Here is a 15,194-nt window from a genome sequence, read left to right as displayed (position 1 = left end):
TCTAGTCAGGTCCTCTGCCCATTTTTTAATTGGGTTGTTTGTTTTTTTATGTCGAGTTGTGTAAGTTTTTTGATTACTTTGGATATTAACCCCTCATCAGGTATATTGTTTGCAAATATCTTCTCCATTCAGTAGGCAGCCTTTTCCTTTTGTTGATAGTTTACTTTGTTGTGCAAAAACTTTTTAGTCTGATATAGTCCAATTTGTTTATTTTTGTTTCTGTTTCCCTTGCATAAGGAGACAGATCCAAAAACATATTGCTAAGGCCAATATCAAAGAGCATACCGCCTATGTTTTCTTCTAGGAGATTGATGGTTTCAGGTCTTACATTTAAGTCTTTAATCCATTTTGAGTTTTTTGTTTTTTTTTTTTTTTACGGTGTGAGAGTGTAGTCCAGTTTCATTCTTTTGCATGTAGCTGTCCAGTTTTTCCAACACCAATTACAAAGAAGCTGCCTTTTCCCCATTATGTATTCTTACCTCCTTTGTTGTAGATTAAATTGACCATATAAGTGTGGGTTTATTTCTGGGCTCTCTGTTCTGTTCCATTGATCCATCTGTTTTTGTGCGAGTACCACACCATTTTGATTACTATAGTTTTGTAGTGTGGTTTAAAATCAGGGAGCATGATATCTCCAGTTTTGTTCTTCTTTCTCAAGATCATTTTGACTATTTGAGGTCTTTTGTGTTTCTATACAAATTTTAGAATTATTTGTTCTAATTCTGTGGAAAATGACATTGGTTCTATCTAGGTTTCTTAATTCAAAAGCATCCTCTTCTGTTGCTAAAGGGAAGTTGAATTTTTAAGTAGATGGAAACTTTTGGGGGTGGGGTCAGTGTGTTTCCCGATTTTGTGGTCTCTTTTGTTTCTGTAAGATCTTTAATTTCCATTGTTTGCTTTCTTTTTTCTCTTCACCATCAAACATCTGAGAAATTCCTCCCCATTCAGAGGCTACCCCTTCTTCTGAATGCTGCCTTCCTAAAACTGCAAGGAGATTTTCAAACGAGTGTTCTAATCTACCAGTTCTCAAACCTTTTCTCAGTATTTCTTTTCTCAGGTAGAACTCTATTAGAGAGGATTTCACCTGTATCCTACCACTGCTATACTCCTGTGAACCTCTCTTCTTTTCCACACAGTCTCTACCATACTTTGGTGTGGACTCTGGATTTGATCCTGCTGGGTTTAGATGTTTATTTTTCTACTTTTATGTAAATTGAAATTCTTAGTAATATCTGTGCAATGGTTGCTCTAGGGTTGTTTTATTAATTCTCCTCTTTATTTATGTGATTTTTTTGGTGAATATGTGGAGAAATACAGTTTTGAGTAGCCACAATGTATCTTCCATAAAGTTTATATATTTATATATATTTTAAGACTGGCCTAGCTCCCAAATTATGGTTTCTAAATACCATTTCCCAGTAAAAGGAATCAGAATTCCATACAGAAATGACTGATCCTATGTTTGGGACAGAAGTATATAAAGTGAGCCTGGAATATTTTGTCCTAGAAGAAGGGAAGAAAGCAAGCAATCAAAGACTCAAGTAGAGCCATGTCAAAAGGACTCAGGAGCCAACTTTAAGAAGACCATACCTGCCAAAAATCGGACACTTTGAGCATCAGTACGGATAGTAACTGTAACGGATAGAAACACTGAAATATATTTAAACAGAAAGCTATGAGTTCATAATGATACTTAAAAATAAATCTTATTGTTTGCTTCTATGAGGATGCTAGAAAATCAATTCTAGGGAACCAATGCTAGGGAATCAAAACTGGTAAGTGAGGGAAAAGAATGAAGCATTTATTTTGTCTTTCCTTAGGAAATATACCTCTGGGTAACCAAATAGTTGGTGAAGGAAATTTTATCTTTATAGAAGTATTCCAGTGAATGAATAAAGAATGAATGATAAAATATCACCATCTTGCAACCTCCAGTGAATTTAACAGATCTAGGCAATAAATGATTGCTGGTGTATCATGGAAAGAGAGAACCAGTCATTATGTACTTCCTGTTAGACGTATTCAACACCACCTATGAAGTGTCCCTGCCAAAAAAATTAGCCTGAATCTGATCAAGCATTTAAATCTACTTTGCAAATTACATGACAAATGAGATAAACTTACTGTGTAAAAGATACCACGATGATGCAATCAGCAAAATCCAGAGGAAAACATTAAAACGAACTACTTCTTCAACTAATAAGTTGCAAGGAAAAAGAGAGAGAAAATGGGGGTGAAAAGGAGAGTTATCTGTGGATTTAACAACTTCAAAAATATATCAACCAATTGCAGAGATGAACCCTATTGGATCTTGATTCATACAAACTATAAAAAAATTTAAGAATGGTATACTGAAGAAATGAAAACAGTCACTGGGTAGATATCCAGAAATCATTATTATTTTAAGACATGATATGGTATTGTGTTTTTTTTGTTTTTTATTAATTTATTTATTTTTGGCTGCATTGGGTCTTCGTTACTGCGTGCAGGCTTTCTCTAGTTGCATTGAGCGGGGGCTACTCTTCACTGCGGTGCGCGGCCTTTTCATTTGGATGGCCTCTCTTGTTGCAGAGCATGGGCTCTAGGCGCACGGGCTTCAGTAGTTGTAGCACATAGGCTCAGTAGTTATGGTTCACGGGCTCTAGAGTGCAGGCTCAGTAGTTGTGGTGCACAGGCTTAGTTGCTCTGCAGCATGTGGGATCTTCCCAGACCAGGGCTCGAACCCATGTCCCCTGCACTGGCAGGCAGATTCTTAACCACTGCACCACCAGGGAAGTCCAGTATTGTGGTTTTGTTTTATTTTAATAATGTCATTTTTGGACTTCCCTGGTGGTCCAGTGGTAAAGTATCCACCTTACAATGCTGGGGACAAGGTTTTGATCCCTGGTGAGGGAACTAAGATCCCACATGCTGTGGGGCAACTAAGCCCATATGCCACAACTACTGAGCTTGCTCACCTCAACTGGAGAGCCTCTGTGCCTCTAACTACAGAGCCCACACACTCTGGAACCCGCGTGCCACAACTACAGAACCCACATGTCCTGGAGCCTGCGTGGCACAAGTAGAGAAGAGAAAATCAGCACACCACAACTAGAGAGAAGCCTGCACGCTACAACGAAAGATCCCACACGCATCAACAAAGATCCCGTGTGCTGCAGCTAAGACCTGACACAGCCATGAATGAATGAATAAATAAATAAATAATAAATTAAATTGTCATTTTCTCTTAGAAGTATGTACTGAAATATGTATAAATGTCTAGGATATCTTCAAGATTATCCTGAAGGAGGATGATAAATGGGTGTATGTATTGATGAAACAGGACTGAAGCTAGATGATGGATACAAAGAGGCTGATTGTACAGTCTTTCTTTTTCTTTTGTTTGGAATCTTTTTCTAATGTTGGAATATCCCATAATAATTTTTTTAAACTGGTAGTAATGTTAATCTGGGGTGATCAAAATGTCCTTGTTATTTTATTCTTTGAACGTTTTGAGTCTTTAAATTTTTTCTTTAACATCTTTATTGGAGTATAATTGCTTTACAATGTTGTGTTAGTTTCTGCTGTATAACAAAGTGAATCAGCTATATGTATACACATATCCCCATATCCCCTCCCTCTTGCATCTCCCTCCCTCCTTCCCTATCCCACCCATCTTGGTGGTCACAAAAAGCATAAGAAAAGTATGTCTCTGGATGGGGGTAGACTTTGAAACTATAAGGCAACAGAAACAAAGGAAAATACTGATAAATTTGATTGCATCAGATTTGAATTACTATGTATCAAAACCCATTGTAAACAAAATTAAGTGACTAATTGGGTTTAATATTCATTGTAAGTATTGCAAGAAATTCTTTTACCATTTCACAAGCAAAACACTAAAATTCCAACAGAAAATGGTCAAGAATATGTCCAGATAATTTATAGAAGACAAAATGGCTAACAAGCATATCTTAAATATTAAATTGCACCAATATTTTAAAAAGTAAAACAATGAGATACTTTTTTGCCTATCAAACTGTTACAGATTATATCTAATTCTCAGCACTACATTTTTTCTTAACTGTATGTCCCACAGGCATTTCTTTTTTTTTCTTTTAATTAATTAATTAATTTATTTTTGGCTGTGTTGGGTGTTCGTTGCTGCGCACAGGCTTTCTGTAGTTGCAGTGAGTGGGGGGCTACTCTTCATTGGGGTGTGCAGGCTTCTCATTGTGGTGGCTTCTCTTGTTGCGGAGCACAAGCTCTAGGGCACGTGGGCTTCAGTAGTCACAGCTCACGGGCTCACTAGTTGTGGCTTGCGGGCTCTAGAGCGCAGGCTCAGGAGTTGTGGCGCGTGGGCTTAGTTGCTTTGAGGCATGTGGGATCTTCCCAGACCAGGGCTCGAACCCACATCCCCTGTATTGGCAGGTGGATTCTTAACTGCTGCTCCACCAGGGAAGCCCCAAACACTGCATTTTCTGGAAAGCAATTTTCCAACATATACCAAGAATCTTAAATATATTTATATCCTAAAGAAATATATTTAAATGCAGGGAAAGATTTTTGTTCAGGATTATTCAGTTACACTATTCATAACAGGAAAACACTGGAAACAACTGAATGACTTATGTTTAAATAAATTGTAGTTATTTTAGATATGTAATTGTGAAAAAAATTTTTAAAGTTGAATTACATGAAAAAATGGTCAGAATAACGACTGAAAGCTATATACTGAAGCTATATACAGAAGGATCCTATGTGAAACACATAAATGTGTAGGGAACAGATTGTAGAAATAGGTCAAAGTGTTAATAGTGCTTATATCTGATTGTTGGTTTATGGGTAATTAATTTCTCTGTACCTGTTCGTATTTTTCAAGTTTTGCACAATGAGCACTTTTATAGTCAGAGAAAAATTGCAGAAAAAGTCAAAGTCATCCTTCCAATGAGCCCCTTTCCTTGTCCCCAAATTTCCTAACTAGATGCCCCGTGCCTGTCTTGTTTTCCAGGGAGAAGAACATTTTCATTCTACTGTTACAGATAAAAGCTCTGCTATGGGAGCTTTCCTTCAAATCAAAGTGTAATTCAACAGTAACTGACTGAAAGCAGATCCTTACCCTTAATAGGGGAGGAACTGAGTCTTTATTGGGAGAGATATTTTGTTGAGTTTTGCACATTGTTGCAGGTTGAGGAGTAACTTTTTTCTTTCAGTTAAAGTCACCAGAAAATGTGAGAGAAAGTTTTTCTTACATGGACTCTTTAGGAATAGGTAACCCAGATACCAGCTATCTTTCATGATATGGGTATAAGCAGATTCTACATGGCCATTTGAAGGGACTTCTGAAGGAAAACATGAATGTAAAGCAGGTTTTATTATCATCATTTAAAAAATTATTTGTTAGCTTCTGTGACCTTGATGACTAGTTAGGGTGCTAAGTAAGAAAGGTTCAGTCTCAGCCCACTGGTCAAAGGCAGGCTGAGTGGGTATAATCAACCCCACCAAGGACATTTACACAAGAATGAACCTGAAGAGCAGACTGGCATATCATTTGGTCTTACTGATTCCCATGCACAAGTAGCTCATTCCTATCTTTTTGCTTTGTGTATTTAATTTTCTTGCTTACCCTATCAATAAGATCTTCATTCTTTTAAGTCCCACTCTTCCTTCAGGACACTGATGTGAACACAGAAAATGATCTTTGGTGCTCTTTGAAGAGGCAGTTAATTGGAAATTCCAACTGCCTGTCCTTTAGATTTTTCTAAGCATGCTTCTATACTTGGTAGCAGCTGATTGGCTGTTACCAAAGTTAAGTGGACACTAAACCAGTAAACTGTGAAAACTCAGCTCCCAGTTTTGGGTCTTCTTTCTCAGCCTGTATAGAAGAAAGCTTGGGAAAATATAAAAAAGAAAAGTGCAACTGGTTGGGCACCCCACTAAGAAGGAATTACAGTAAGAAATAAGGGCCCTACTATAGTATGAATTTACAGTGTAATCACTCTTCCATGATAACAGAGTAACTACAAATGAACCGGTAGGTTCCTCCTTTGGGACAATTCCCAATATTTATTTGATGCCAGAGAATAGAAAATACCCAGATATATGACCTATATCTGACCGTTACATGAAACTCATAAGCATTAAATGGGAATAGTAAGTGGGGATAATTTGACTGTTAAGGATGCATAGGAGAGTGTGATGAAGATAAAGAAGTTGCTTCAATGTATAAAGATATGGATTCAGAGCTAATATTTATCAAGTGCTTAGTTTGTGTAAAGTAGCTAGCTGTTAGATGTTTTAGTATATTATTCATTTAATTCTCACAACAACCCTGTGAAGTGTTGTCCCTATTTTACTGAATAGAAAGTAAACTTGAAGAAGTTAAGTAACTTTCCCAAGATCAAACATCTCAGTGGGCAGAGCTGATCTTAGGCCAAAGTCTGTGCCTTTTTTCTAACCATGAGATAATTGTTGAAAGAAGGTAGTACCAAATTGAGAAAGTCATAATATTGAAGAAGGAGAAGAATGAGACTAATGTATGTATGAAGCAGAATTATGGTGAACAAATTTAGCAGTTTTGGTGAGCGGTCAAATCTACTCAAGAATGTTATGTGGAATAAGTTTTGAAATTTTCATTTTGTGGCATCTTTTTACGCTGACTAGATCAATTCAATCAGGAAACCTTGGTTCTAAGCCCAACTCTGTAACTAGCTAGTAACGGACTTTGGACATGTTACTTAATGTCTCATATGTCAACTCTAAAGTAAAGTACATTTCATCTCTAAATTTAAAAAAATTATATATATAATTATATATATAAGCTATAAATATGAATTTATATATATGGGCTGAATTATTAGAGTAAGGGAATGTGCAGCTAGCACAAAGCCATGCAGTGTTCAAAGATCACTCCTTGGCTGTCTTGCCCGTAAATATGCTCTCTCGGGTTTCCTTTCCTTAATGAAAGCATTTAAAAGCCTTTCAAATTAAGTTTTTAGTTTTTGACTCAAAGACAGGTACAGTCAAATCCACTTAAATGAAATTAGAGATCTTCTTATATTTACTTGAGAGAACTGAATTGGAGCAACTTTGAAGATAACTTATTAAGAAGTCATCCAAACTGGGGTCCTGGAATATAATACATTTCAGACAGTATTTCAGGGATGAGGAAAGCTTATGGGTTCTAATAATGGTGTTATGTCATTTAATTTGAATGTTTAGCAAAATAATACAAGATTTGCCTGATAAGGGCACTATTTTCAAAGTTTGTCTCTGGTAACTTCTCCATTTAATGTTGAATTCATTCTTATACCAAAAATAATATTGAGCCTAGCACCGTGCAGATGTAATTTTGATGGACCATTTATTTCCTCTTACCTTGTGAAAACAAGTTGTTTTCTTAGATGACTAAAAAATGCACTTAAAAAACAATTCTCCCCTAACCATGTGATAAGGGTGAGGAATTCAAAATCCAACAAATGTTGAGCTTTCTACTGTCAGTTAAATGTATTGAATCAAGAAAATCAATTTTGAGGGAAGAAAAACATCAGTTAAATTTAATTTACTCAGCAGTTGTCAGGAACCCCAAAGGAGCTGGAATTTACTCTTCCTATAGCTGGCGAGTCAGTCTGTTACTGTTTCTTGGGTGCTGGCAAAAGATACAGACTCCTGGGTCAGAGATGTAGGACTTTATCACTCACAGCAAAAGCAGTAGTCACTGTCAACATGATGTTCACTCCAGTTCTCCATGTCCCCTTCCTCCCTCCCTCCTCCCACCCTAGTCCCATGGAGTCTCATGCTGTATTAGTTTACTAGGGCTAACAAGGTACCACACACTGAGTGGTTTAAGCAACAGAAATTTATTGTCTCACAGCTCTGGAGTTTAGAAATCTGAGATTATCCCGACCCTGGATTTGGGTCGGTTTCCCTGATGTGCAGCAAAACCAGTCTGACACCGGGTTGTGGTGAAGGAAAGTACGTTTATTGCAGGGTGCCAAGAAAGGAGAATGTGCAGCTAGTACTCAAAGGACCTGAACTCCCTGATGGCTTTCAGGGAAGGGTTTTTTAAGGCACCATTAGGGATGTGGGTTGCAGGGTGCCTGATCAGTTCATGGACATTCTTCTGATTGATTGGCAATGAGGTAACAGGGTGATGTTTCCAGAGTCAACATCATCAACTTTCTGATCCCAATTGGTCTGGAGTCTACGCACTTATGGTCAGCTGTTTCCATCTGGTGGGAGTCTAGTTTCTGTAAAAACAACTTAAGAATGTGCTTCAGACATTGTTATCTATGTCCTTCATGGATGAACTAAAGGTCCTGTGACTCTGCTGTTATGGCTGATCTTTTGTTTAAATTGTTACCAGTTTACTTTCCTGGCCCAACAGTTATTCTTTATTATTATATGTTCACATTTTCCTAATCATTAACTCTTTAGCCAGCCTTTTGAGACTCGGGAGAAACCTGAAGACGTCAGGAGAAACCTCTTTTACTTCAAGAGATGTGGGGCACAGAGAGTCCCAAACGAAGTGAGAGGGTACCAAAGGGTCCTGCTCAGTTTCAACATCAAGATGTTAGCAGAGCTAGTTCCCTCTGAGAGCCACGAGGGAAGGATCTGTTCCAGGCCTCTCTCCTTGGCTTGTAAACGGCTGCCTTCTCCCTGTGTCTTCATATCATCTTCTACCTGTACAAGAGAGTGTCCAAATTTCGCCTTCTTATAAAGACACCAGTTATACTGGATTAGGGCCTACCCTAATGATTTCATTTTAACTTAATTACTTCTGTAAAGACCCTATCTCCAAATATGACCACATTCTGATATACTGGGGGTTAGGACTTCAGCATATGAATTTGGGAGGGGGGAACAATTCAGCCCATGACAGATACTTGCTAACACACATAGTGGTGTGCATTACAGGAGAAGAACACGGAGTTGGGAGATTCACCATGGAAACAATCCTGTGCTTGGCCAGAGGATGTTACCTCATGCCTCAAGGTTGCTTGCTGCAAGCACAACTCTGAGAAAAGGGCCTTGCATTCCTGGCACACAGCAAGGATGTACAGGGGTGCTCAGGACTCACATGGATTGTCTCTCCCAAGAGCAATACTGTCACAGTCTCAGATCAAGGTACAACTGTACCATCCTGAGTCTTTATCAAGTCCGGTTGTGTTTTACACAGATGTAGAATTGATCATGCCTTTCTAACAGTTGCAGAAAACCCTGAGCCACAGCTCTTTAGTTTGCAATAATTATATTTATAAATATCTTTAATACCAGTTAAGGAGTAAGTGTAGAGCTTAGTCAATTGTTTTCTGCTTTTGTCACATAATGAGAAATATTTTTAATTCAAAGAAGAGATGATTTCTTTGCCATTGTTTATAGCAAAAGGAATTAAAAAATATCTTCAGAGTAATTGAATGGCAATAATTTTTTTCTTCCAACAGATGGAATTGCCACTTTTATATGTTATGATTTTACTTTTGAACATTTTTGATTTTTCATCAGGAATAACATATAATAAAGGTAAGTTTCAAACTCTTTTTACTCTCTAAAATAGAGAATATCTCTCAAGACTTCCCCTTTATATCCCTTCCTCACTAACAGTTAAAATATTTTTCTTTTAGTACTTCTTCTTTACTTTATCTTCCAGTTTTTCCCAGGTATTATCTATTGTACTCTGGTCCAGAGGTTTCTAATAATATCATTGTGTACATCGGGACTTTTCTTTTGTTATAGTATTTCATTACTTATAAGTCATAGAATATTTAAATTTTAAGGAACATTTTATATTTGCAAAACTTGAATTATTTGGATAGATCTTTTTGATTTTTCCTCCATGAATGGTTGCATGTAGGATGAATTGTAAACTGAATTATAGGCTAATAGACTGAGAATTTTCTGAAATTAATACATGGATTAAATTGCCCAATAGGACTTTCATGGTGTAAAACTTTACAAAAGGAATAAGACAAATCCACCTCCATTTGTGCAGATTGTATAGATTCTGTAGTATCCTGAACTGGATCTACCAGAACATAGTCGATGGTCAAAAAATTGTTGTCTGAGTGGATGGAGAGACTCAGGGTCTCTTCTACACAAGGGTGTGTTGCAGAATTGGGTGAGTTCTGGGATGAACCAGTTCTAATTCCTATATTCCACTAGAGAATATATTACACAAGTATGGACATAACCAAAGATTGGATAGTCACTGGCAAACTTATGAGATTTCAGAGAAGGGAGAATGTACTTCCAACTGGGGCAGGGGATGGAGTGAGTCAGAGAAAACACTGTATGAAAGGTGTCAATCCATATTTGTCCCCCAAATGTCTGTACATGCATGGGGAAGAGCATCCTACAAAGACAACATCAGGTAAGTGATGAATAAAGTTGTAGAGGTAGGCAACCACAGAACATGAAGGGAGCAGTAAATAGTTCATTCTGACTTGAATGAAGGAATAGAAGAAGTAAAATATTTTGGAAAGATAGGAAACTGGCTTATATTATAGAGGTACTTGAATGCCAAGCTAAGGAATTTGGGCTTTAGTCTATATTCATTGGAAAGTCATTTAAGATGACTGGATAGGGGAGTAACATCTCAAAGCTACAGTTTAGGAAGATTAATGTGGCAGCATTATGTAAAGTAGATTGGTGAAGGGAAAGTTGGTAGGCAGAGAGAACAGACAGAAGACGATGACAGTAGTTTACACCAGATCTTCAGTCATGAAGTCAGTTTTTTGGTCATGCATTGCATCAGTTGGAAAAAAAAAAGTGCAAGCTTGGTTCTCCAATATTTTCTATTTATTTTTAAATTATGTACTTGTACTACTGTACTAATATATTGTGTACCTTGTAAACCTACACAAAAACCAGAAATTAAAAGGGGATGAAAAAGGATGAAATAATCTTTTTAAATTATTATAAAGTATACTGATCAACATCATAAAATTCTTTGAAATTTTAAGATTTTTGGTGAGAAAATGTGATGTAAATATATTTTTTTAAATCTTGGAGTCAAAGTTTATAGAGATTTGAATATCTGGCTCTAATTCAATTTATTTTGGTATTTAACTTAAATTAGCTAGTATATTAAAAATATATCTCACAAATTTTTGTATATCTAAATGGGATAAATGCATGTTGGCTTAATGAATAAATCATGATACTCATTTTTCAATCCTATCTATCAACTTTGTAAAGGTTTTTATTGAAAAAATTTTAGTAAGCTTTCAACTTTCTGTATGTCAATCAACTTTTTTCCATTTTAAGCAAATAGTTCCAAACTTCATTGAAATTCATTTGAAATATTTAAATCAAGTAAAAAAAATTTCCATTTTCAAGTTTCTAAAGTATTGCAGATATGACAGTTATTATAGATATATTTATGAGATTTCCAGTAACAAAATCACATACTAATGTGAACATTTCCAGCTGCCTATATTCAAAATGCTCTCTCCACAGCATGCATTTTTAAAGGTATTTAATTTAATGTTCATTGTTCAAATGAACCTTCAGTTTGAATGGATAGACTGAGTCCTGATTTACTTTTTGAAACTATGTGTCAGCATATTCCTGACAGCCATTTGTCATTTCAAAAAGATAAATGGAAATCAAAAAAGCTGGAGTAGAAATTCTCATATCAGCAAAAATAGACTTTAAAATAAAGACTATTACAAGAGACAACGAAGGACAATACATAATGATCAAGAGACCAATCCAAGAAGAAGATATAACAATTGTAAATATTTATGCAGCCAGCATAGGAGCACCTCAATACATAAGGCAAATGCTAACAGGCATAAAAGGGGAAATTGACAGTAACACAATAATAGTAGGGGACTTTAACACCCCACTTTCACAAATGGGCAGATCAACCAAAATGAAAATAAATAAGGAAACACAAACTTTAAATGCTACATTAAACAAGATGGACTTAATTGATATTTATAGGACAATCCATCCAAAAACAACAGAATACACTTTCTTCTGAAGTGCTCATGGAACATTATCCAGGATAGATCATATCTTGGGCCACAAATCAAGCCTTGGTAAATTTAAGAAAAATGAAATTGTATAAGTATCTTTCCCGACCACAATGCTATGAGACTAGATATCAATTACAGGAAAACATCTGTAAAAAATACAAACACATGGAGGCTAAACAATATGCTACTAAATAATCAAGAGATCACTGAAGAAATCAAAGAAGAAATCAAAAAATACCTAGAAACAAATGACAATGAAAACATGACAGCCCAAAACCTATGGGATGCAGCAAAAGCAGTTCTAAGAGGGAAGTTTAGAGCAATACAATCCTACCTCAAGAAACAAGAAACATCTAAAATAAACAAACTAACCTTATACCTAAAGCAATTTGAGAAAGAAGAACAAAAAATCCCCGAAGTTAGTAGAAGGAAAGAAGTCATAAAGATCAGATAAGAAATAAATGAAAAAGAAATGAAGGAAACCATAGCAAAGATCAATAAACTAAAAGCTGGTTCTTTGAGAAGATAAACAAAATTGATAAACCATTAGCCAGACTCATCAAGAAAAAAAGGGAGAAGACTCAAATCAACAGAATTAGAAATGAAAAAGGAGAAGTAACAACTGACACTGCAGAAATACAAAGGATCATGAGAGATTACTACAAGCAACTATTTGCTAATAAAATGGACAACCTGGAGGAAATGGACAAATTCTCAGAAAAGTACAACCTTCTGAGAATGAACCAAGAAGAAATAGAAAATATGAACAGACCAATCACAATCACTGAAATTGAAACTGTGACTCAAAATCTTCCAACAAACAAAAACCCAGGACCAGATGGATTCACAGGTGAATTCTATCAAACATTTAGAGAAGAGCTAACACCTATCCTTCTCAAACTCTTCCAAAATATATCAGAGGGAGGAACACTCCCAAATTCATTCTACAAGGCCACCATCACCCTGATACCAAAACCAGACAGAGATGTTACAAAAAAAGAAAACTATAGGCCAATATCATAGATGAACATAGATGCAAAACTCCTCAACAAAATACTAGCAAACAGAATCCAGCAGCACATTAAAAGAATCGTACACCATGATCAAGTGGGGTTTATCCCAGGAATGCAAGGATTCTTCAATATATGCAAAGAAATCAATGTGATGCACCATATCAACAAATTGAAGGATCAATACTGTATGATCATCTCAATAGATGCAGAAAAAGCTTTTGACAAAATTCAACACCCATTTATGATAAAAAAATCTCCAGAAAGTAGGAAGAGAGGGAACTTACCTCAATATAATAAAGGCCATAAATGACAAACACACAGCCAACATCGTTCTCAATGGTGAAAAACTGAAACCATTTCCTCTAAGATCAGGCACAAGACAAGGTTGCCCACTCTCACCACTATTATTCAACATAGTTTTGGAAGTTTTAGCCACAGCAATCAGAGAAGAAAAAGAAATAAAAGGCATCCAGATCAGAAAAGAAGAAGGAAAACTGTCACTGTTTGCAGATGACATGATACTATACATAGAGAATCCTAAAGATGCCACTAGAAAACTACTAGAGCTAATCAATGAATTTGGTAAAGTAGCAGGATGCAAAATTAATGCACAGAAATCTCTTGCATTCCTATACACTTATAATGAAAAATCTGAAAGAGAAATTAAGGAAACACTCCCATTTACCATTGCAACAAAAAGAGTAAAATACCTAGGAATAAACCTACCTAGGGAGACAAAAGACCTGTATACAGAAAACTATAAGACACTGATGAAAGAAATTAAAGATGATACAAACAGATGGAGAGATATACCATGTTCTTGGACTGGAAGAATCAACATTATGGAAATGACTCTACTACCCAAAGCAATCTACAGAATCAGTTGTATCCCTATCAAACTACCAATGGCATTTTTCACAGAACTAGAACAAAAAATTGCACAATTTGTATGGAAACACAAAAGACCCCAAATAGCCAAAGCAATCTTGAGAAAGAAAGATGAAGTTGGAGGATTCAGACTCCCTGACTTCAGACTATACTACAAAGCTACAGTAATCAAGACAGTATGGTACTGGCACAAAAACAGACATATAGATCAATGGAACAGGATAGAAAGCCCAGAGATACACCCATGCACCTATGGTCACTTTATCTTTGATAAAGGTGGCAGGAATGTACAGTGGAGAAAGGACAGCCTCTTCAATAAGTGGTGCTGGGAAAACTGGACAGGTACATGTAAAAGTATGAGATTAGATCACTCCCTAACAGCATACACAAAAATAAGCTCAAAATGGATTAGAGACCTAAATGTAAGGCCAGAAACTATCAAACCCTTAGAGGAAAACATAGGCAGAACACTCTATGACATAAATCACAGCAAGATCCTTTCTGACCCACCTCCTAGAGTAATGGAAATAAAAACAAAAATAAACAAATGGGACCTAATGAAACTTCAAAGCTTTTGCACAGCAAAGGAAACCATAAACAAGACCAAAAGACAACCCTCAGAATGGGAGAAAATATTTGCAAATGAAGCAACTGACAAAGGATTAATCTCAAAAATTTACAAGAAGCTCATGCAGCTCAATAACAAAAAAACAAGCAACCCAATCCAAAAATGGGCAGAAGACCTAAACAGACATTTCTCCAAAGAAGATATACAGACTGCCAACAAACACATGAAAGAATGCTCAACATCATTAATCATTAGAGAAATGCAAATCAAAACTACAATGAGATATCATCTCACACCAGTCAGAATGGCCATCATCAAAAAATCTAGAAACAATAAATGCTGGAGAGGGTGTGGAGAAAAGGGAACACTCTTGCACTGCTGGTGGGAATGTGAATTGGTTCAGCCACTATGGAGAACAGTATGGAGGTTCCTTAAAAAACTACAAATAGAACTACCATATGACCCAGCAATCCCACTACTGGGCATATACGCTGAGAAAACCAAAATTCAAAAAGAGTCATGTACCACAATGTTCACTGCAGCTCTATTTACAATAGCCAGGACATGGAAGCAACCTAAGTGTCCATCAACAGATGAATGGATAAAGAGGATGTGGCACATATATACAATGGAATATTACTGTCAATGGAATATAGTCTGTCATACAGAGGAGTGAAGGAAGTCAGAAAGAGAAACAGATACCGTAGGCTAACACATATGTATGGAATCTAAAAAAAAGAAAAAGGTTCTGAAGAACCTAGGGGC

General features: G+C 36.3%; 1 protein-coding gene across 1 annotated transcript in view; it reads left to right on the top strand.

Moving 5' to 3' along the window:
• The first annotated feature begins 8,350 nt into the window (after positions 1-8,350).
• The window catches only part of CATSPERB (catsper channel auxiliary subunit beta), a 125,684-nt gene continuing 118,840 nt past the window's right edge, over positions 8,351-15,194 (top strand). The window contains exon 1 of the mRNA XM_027120355.1: positions 8,351-9,501. Coding sequence (XP_026976156.1) covers positions 9,396-9,501 — 106 coding nt within the window. The 5' untranslated portion in view covers positions 8,351-9,395. The remainder of the gene's footprint in view (positions 9,502-15,194) is intronic.

This window comes from Aethalodelphis obliquidens, unplaced genomic scaffold (genome assembly GCF_003676395.1).
Source record: "Aethalodelphis obliquidens isolate GAN/ISIS:26980383/991018 unplaced genomic scaffold, ASM367639v1 scaffold21, whole genome shotgun sequence".
Classification (NCBI taxonomy): domain Eukaryota; kingdom Metazoa; phylum Chordata; class Mammalia; order Artiodactyla; family Delphinidae; genus Aethalodelphis; species Aethalodelphis obliquidens.
This window is presented reverse-complemented; position numbering and strand designations above follow the sequence as displayed.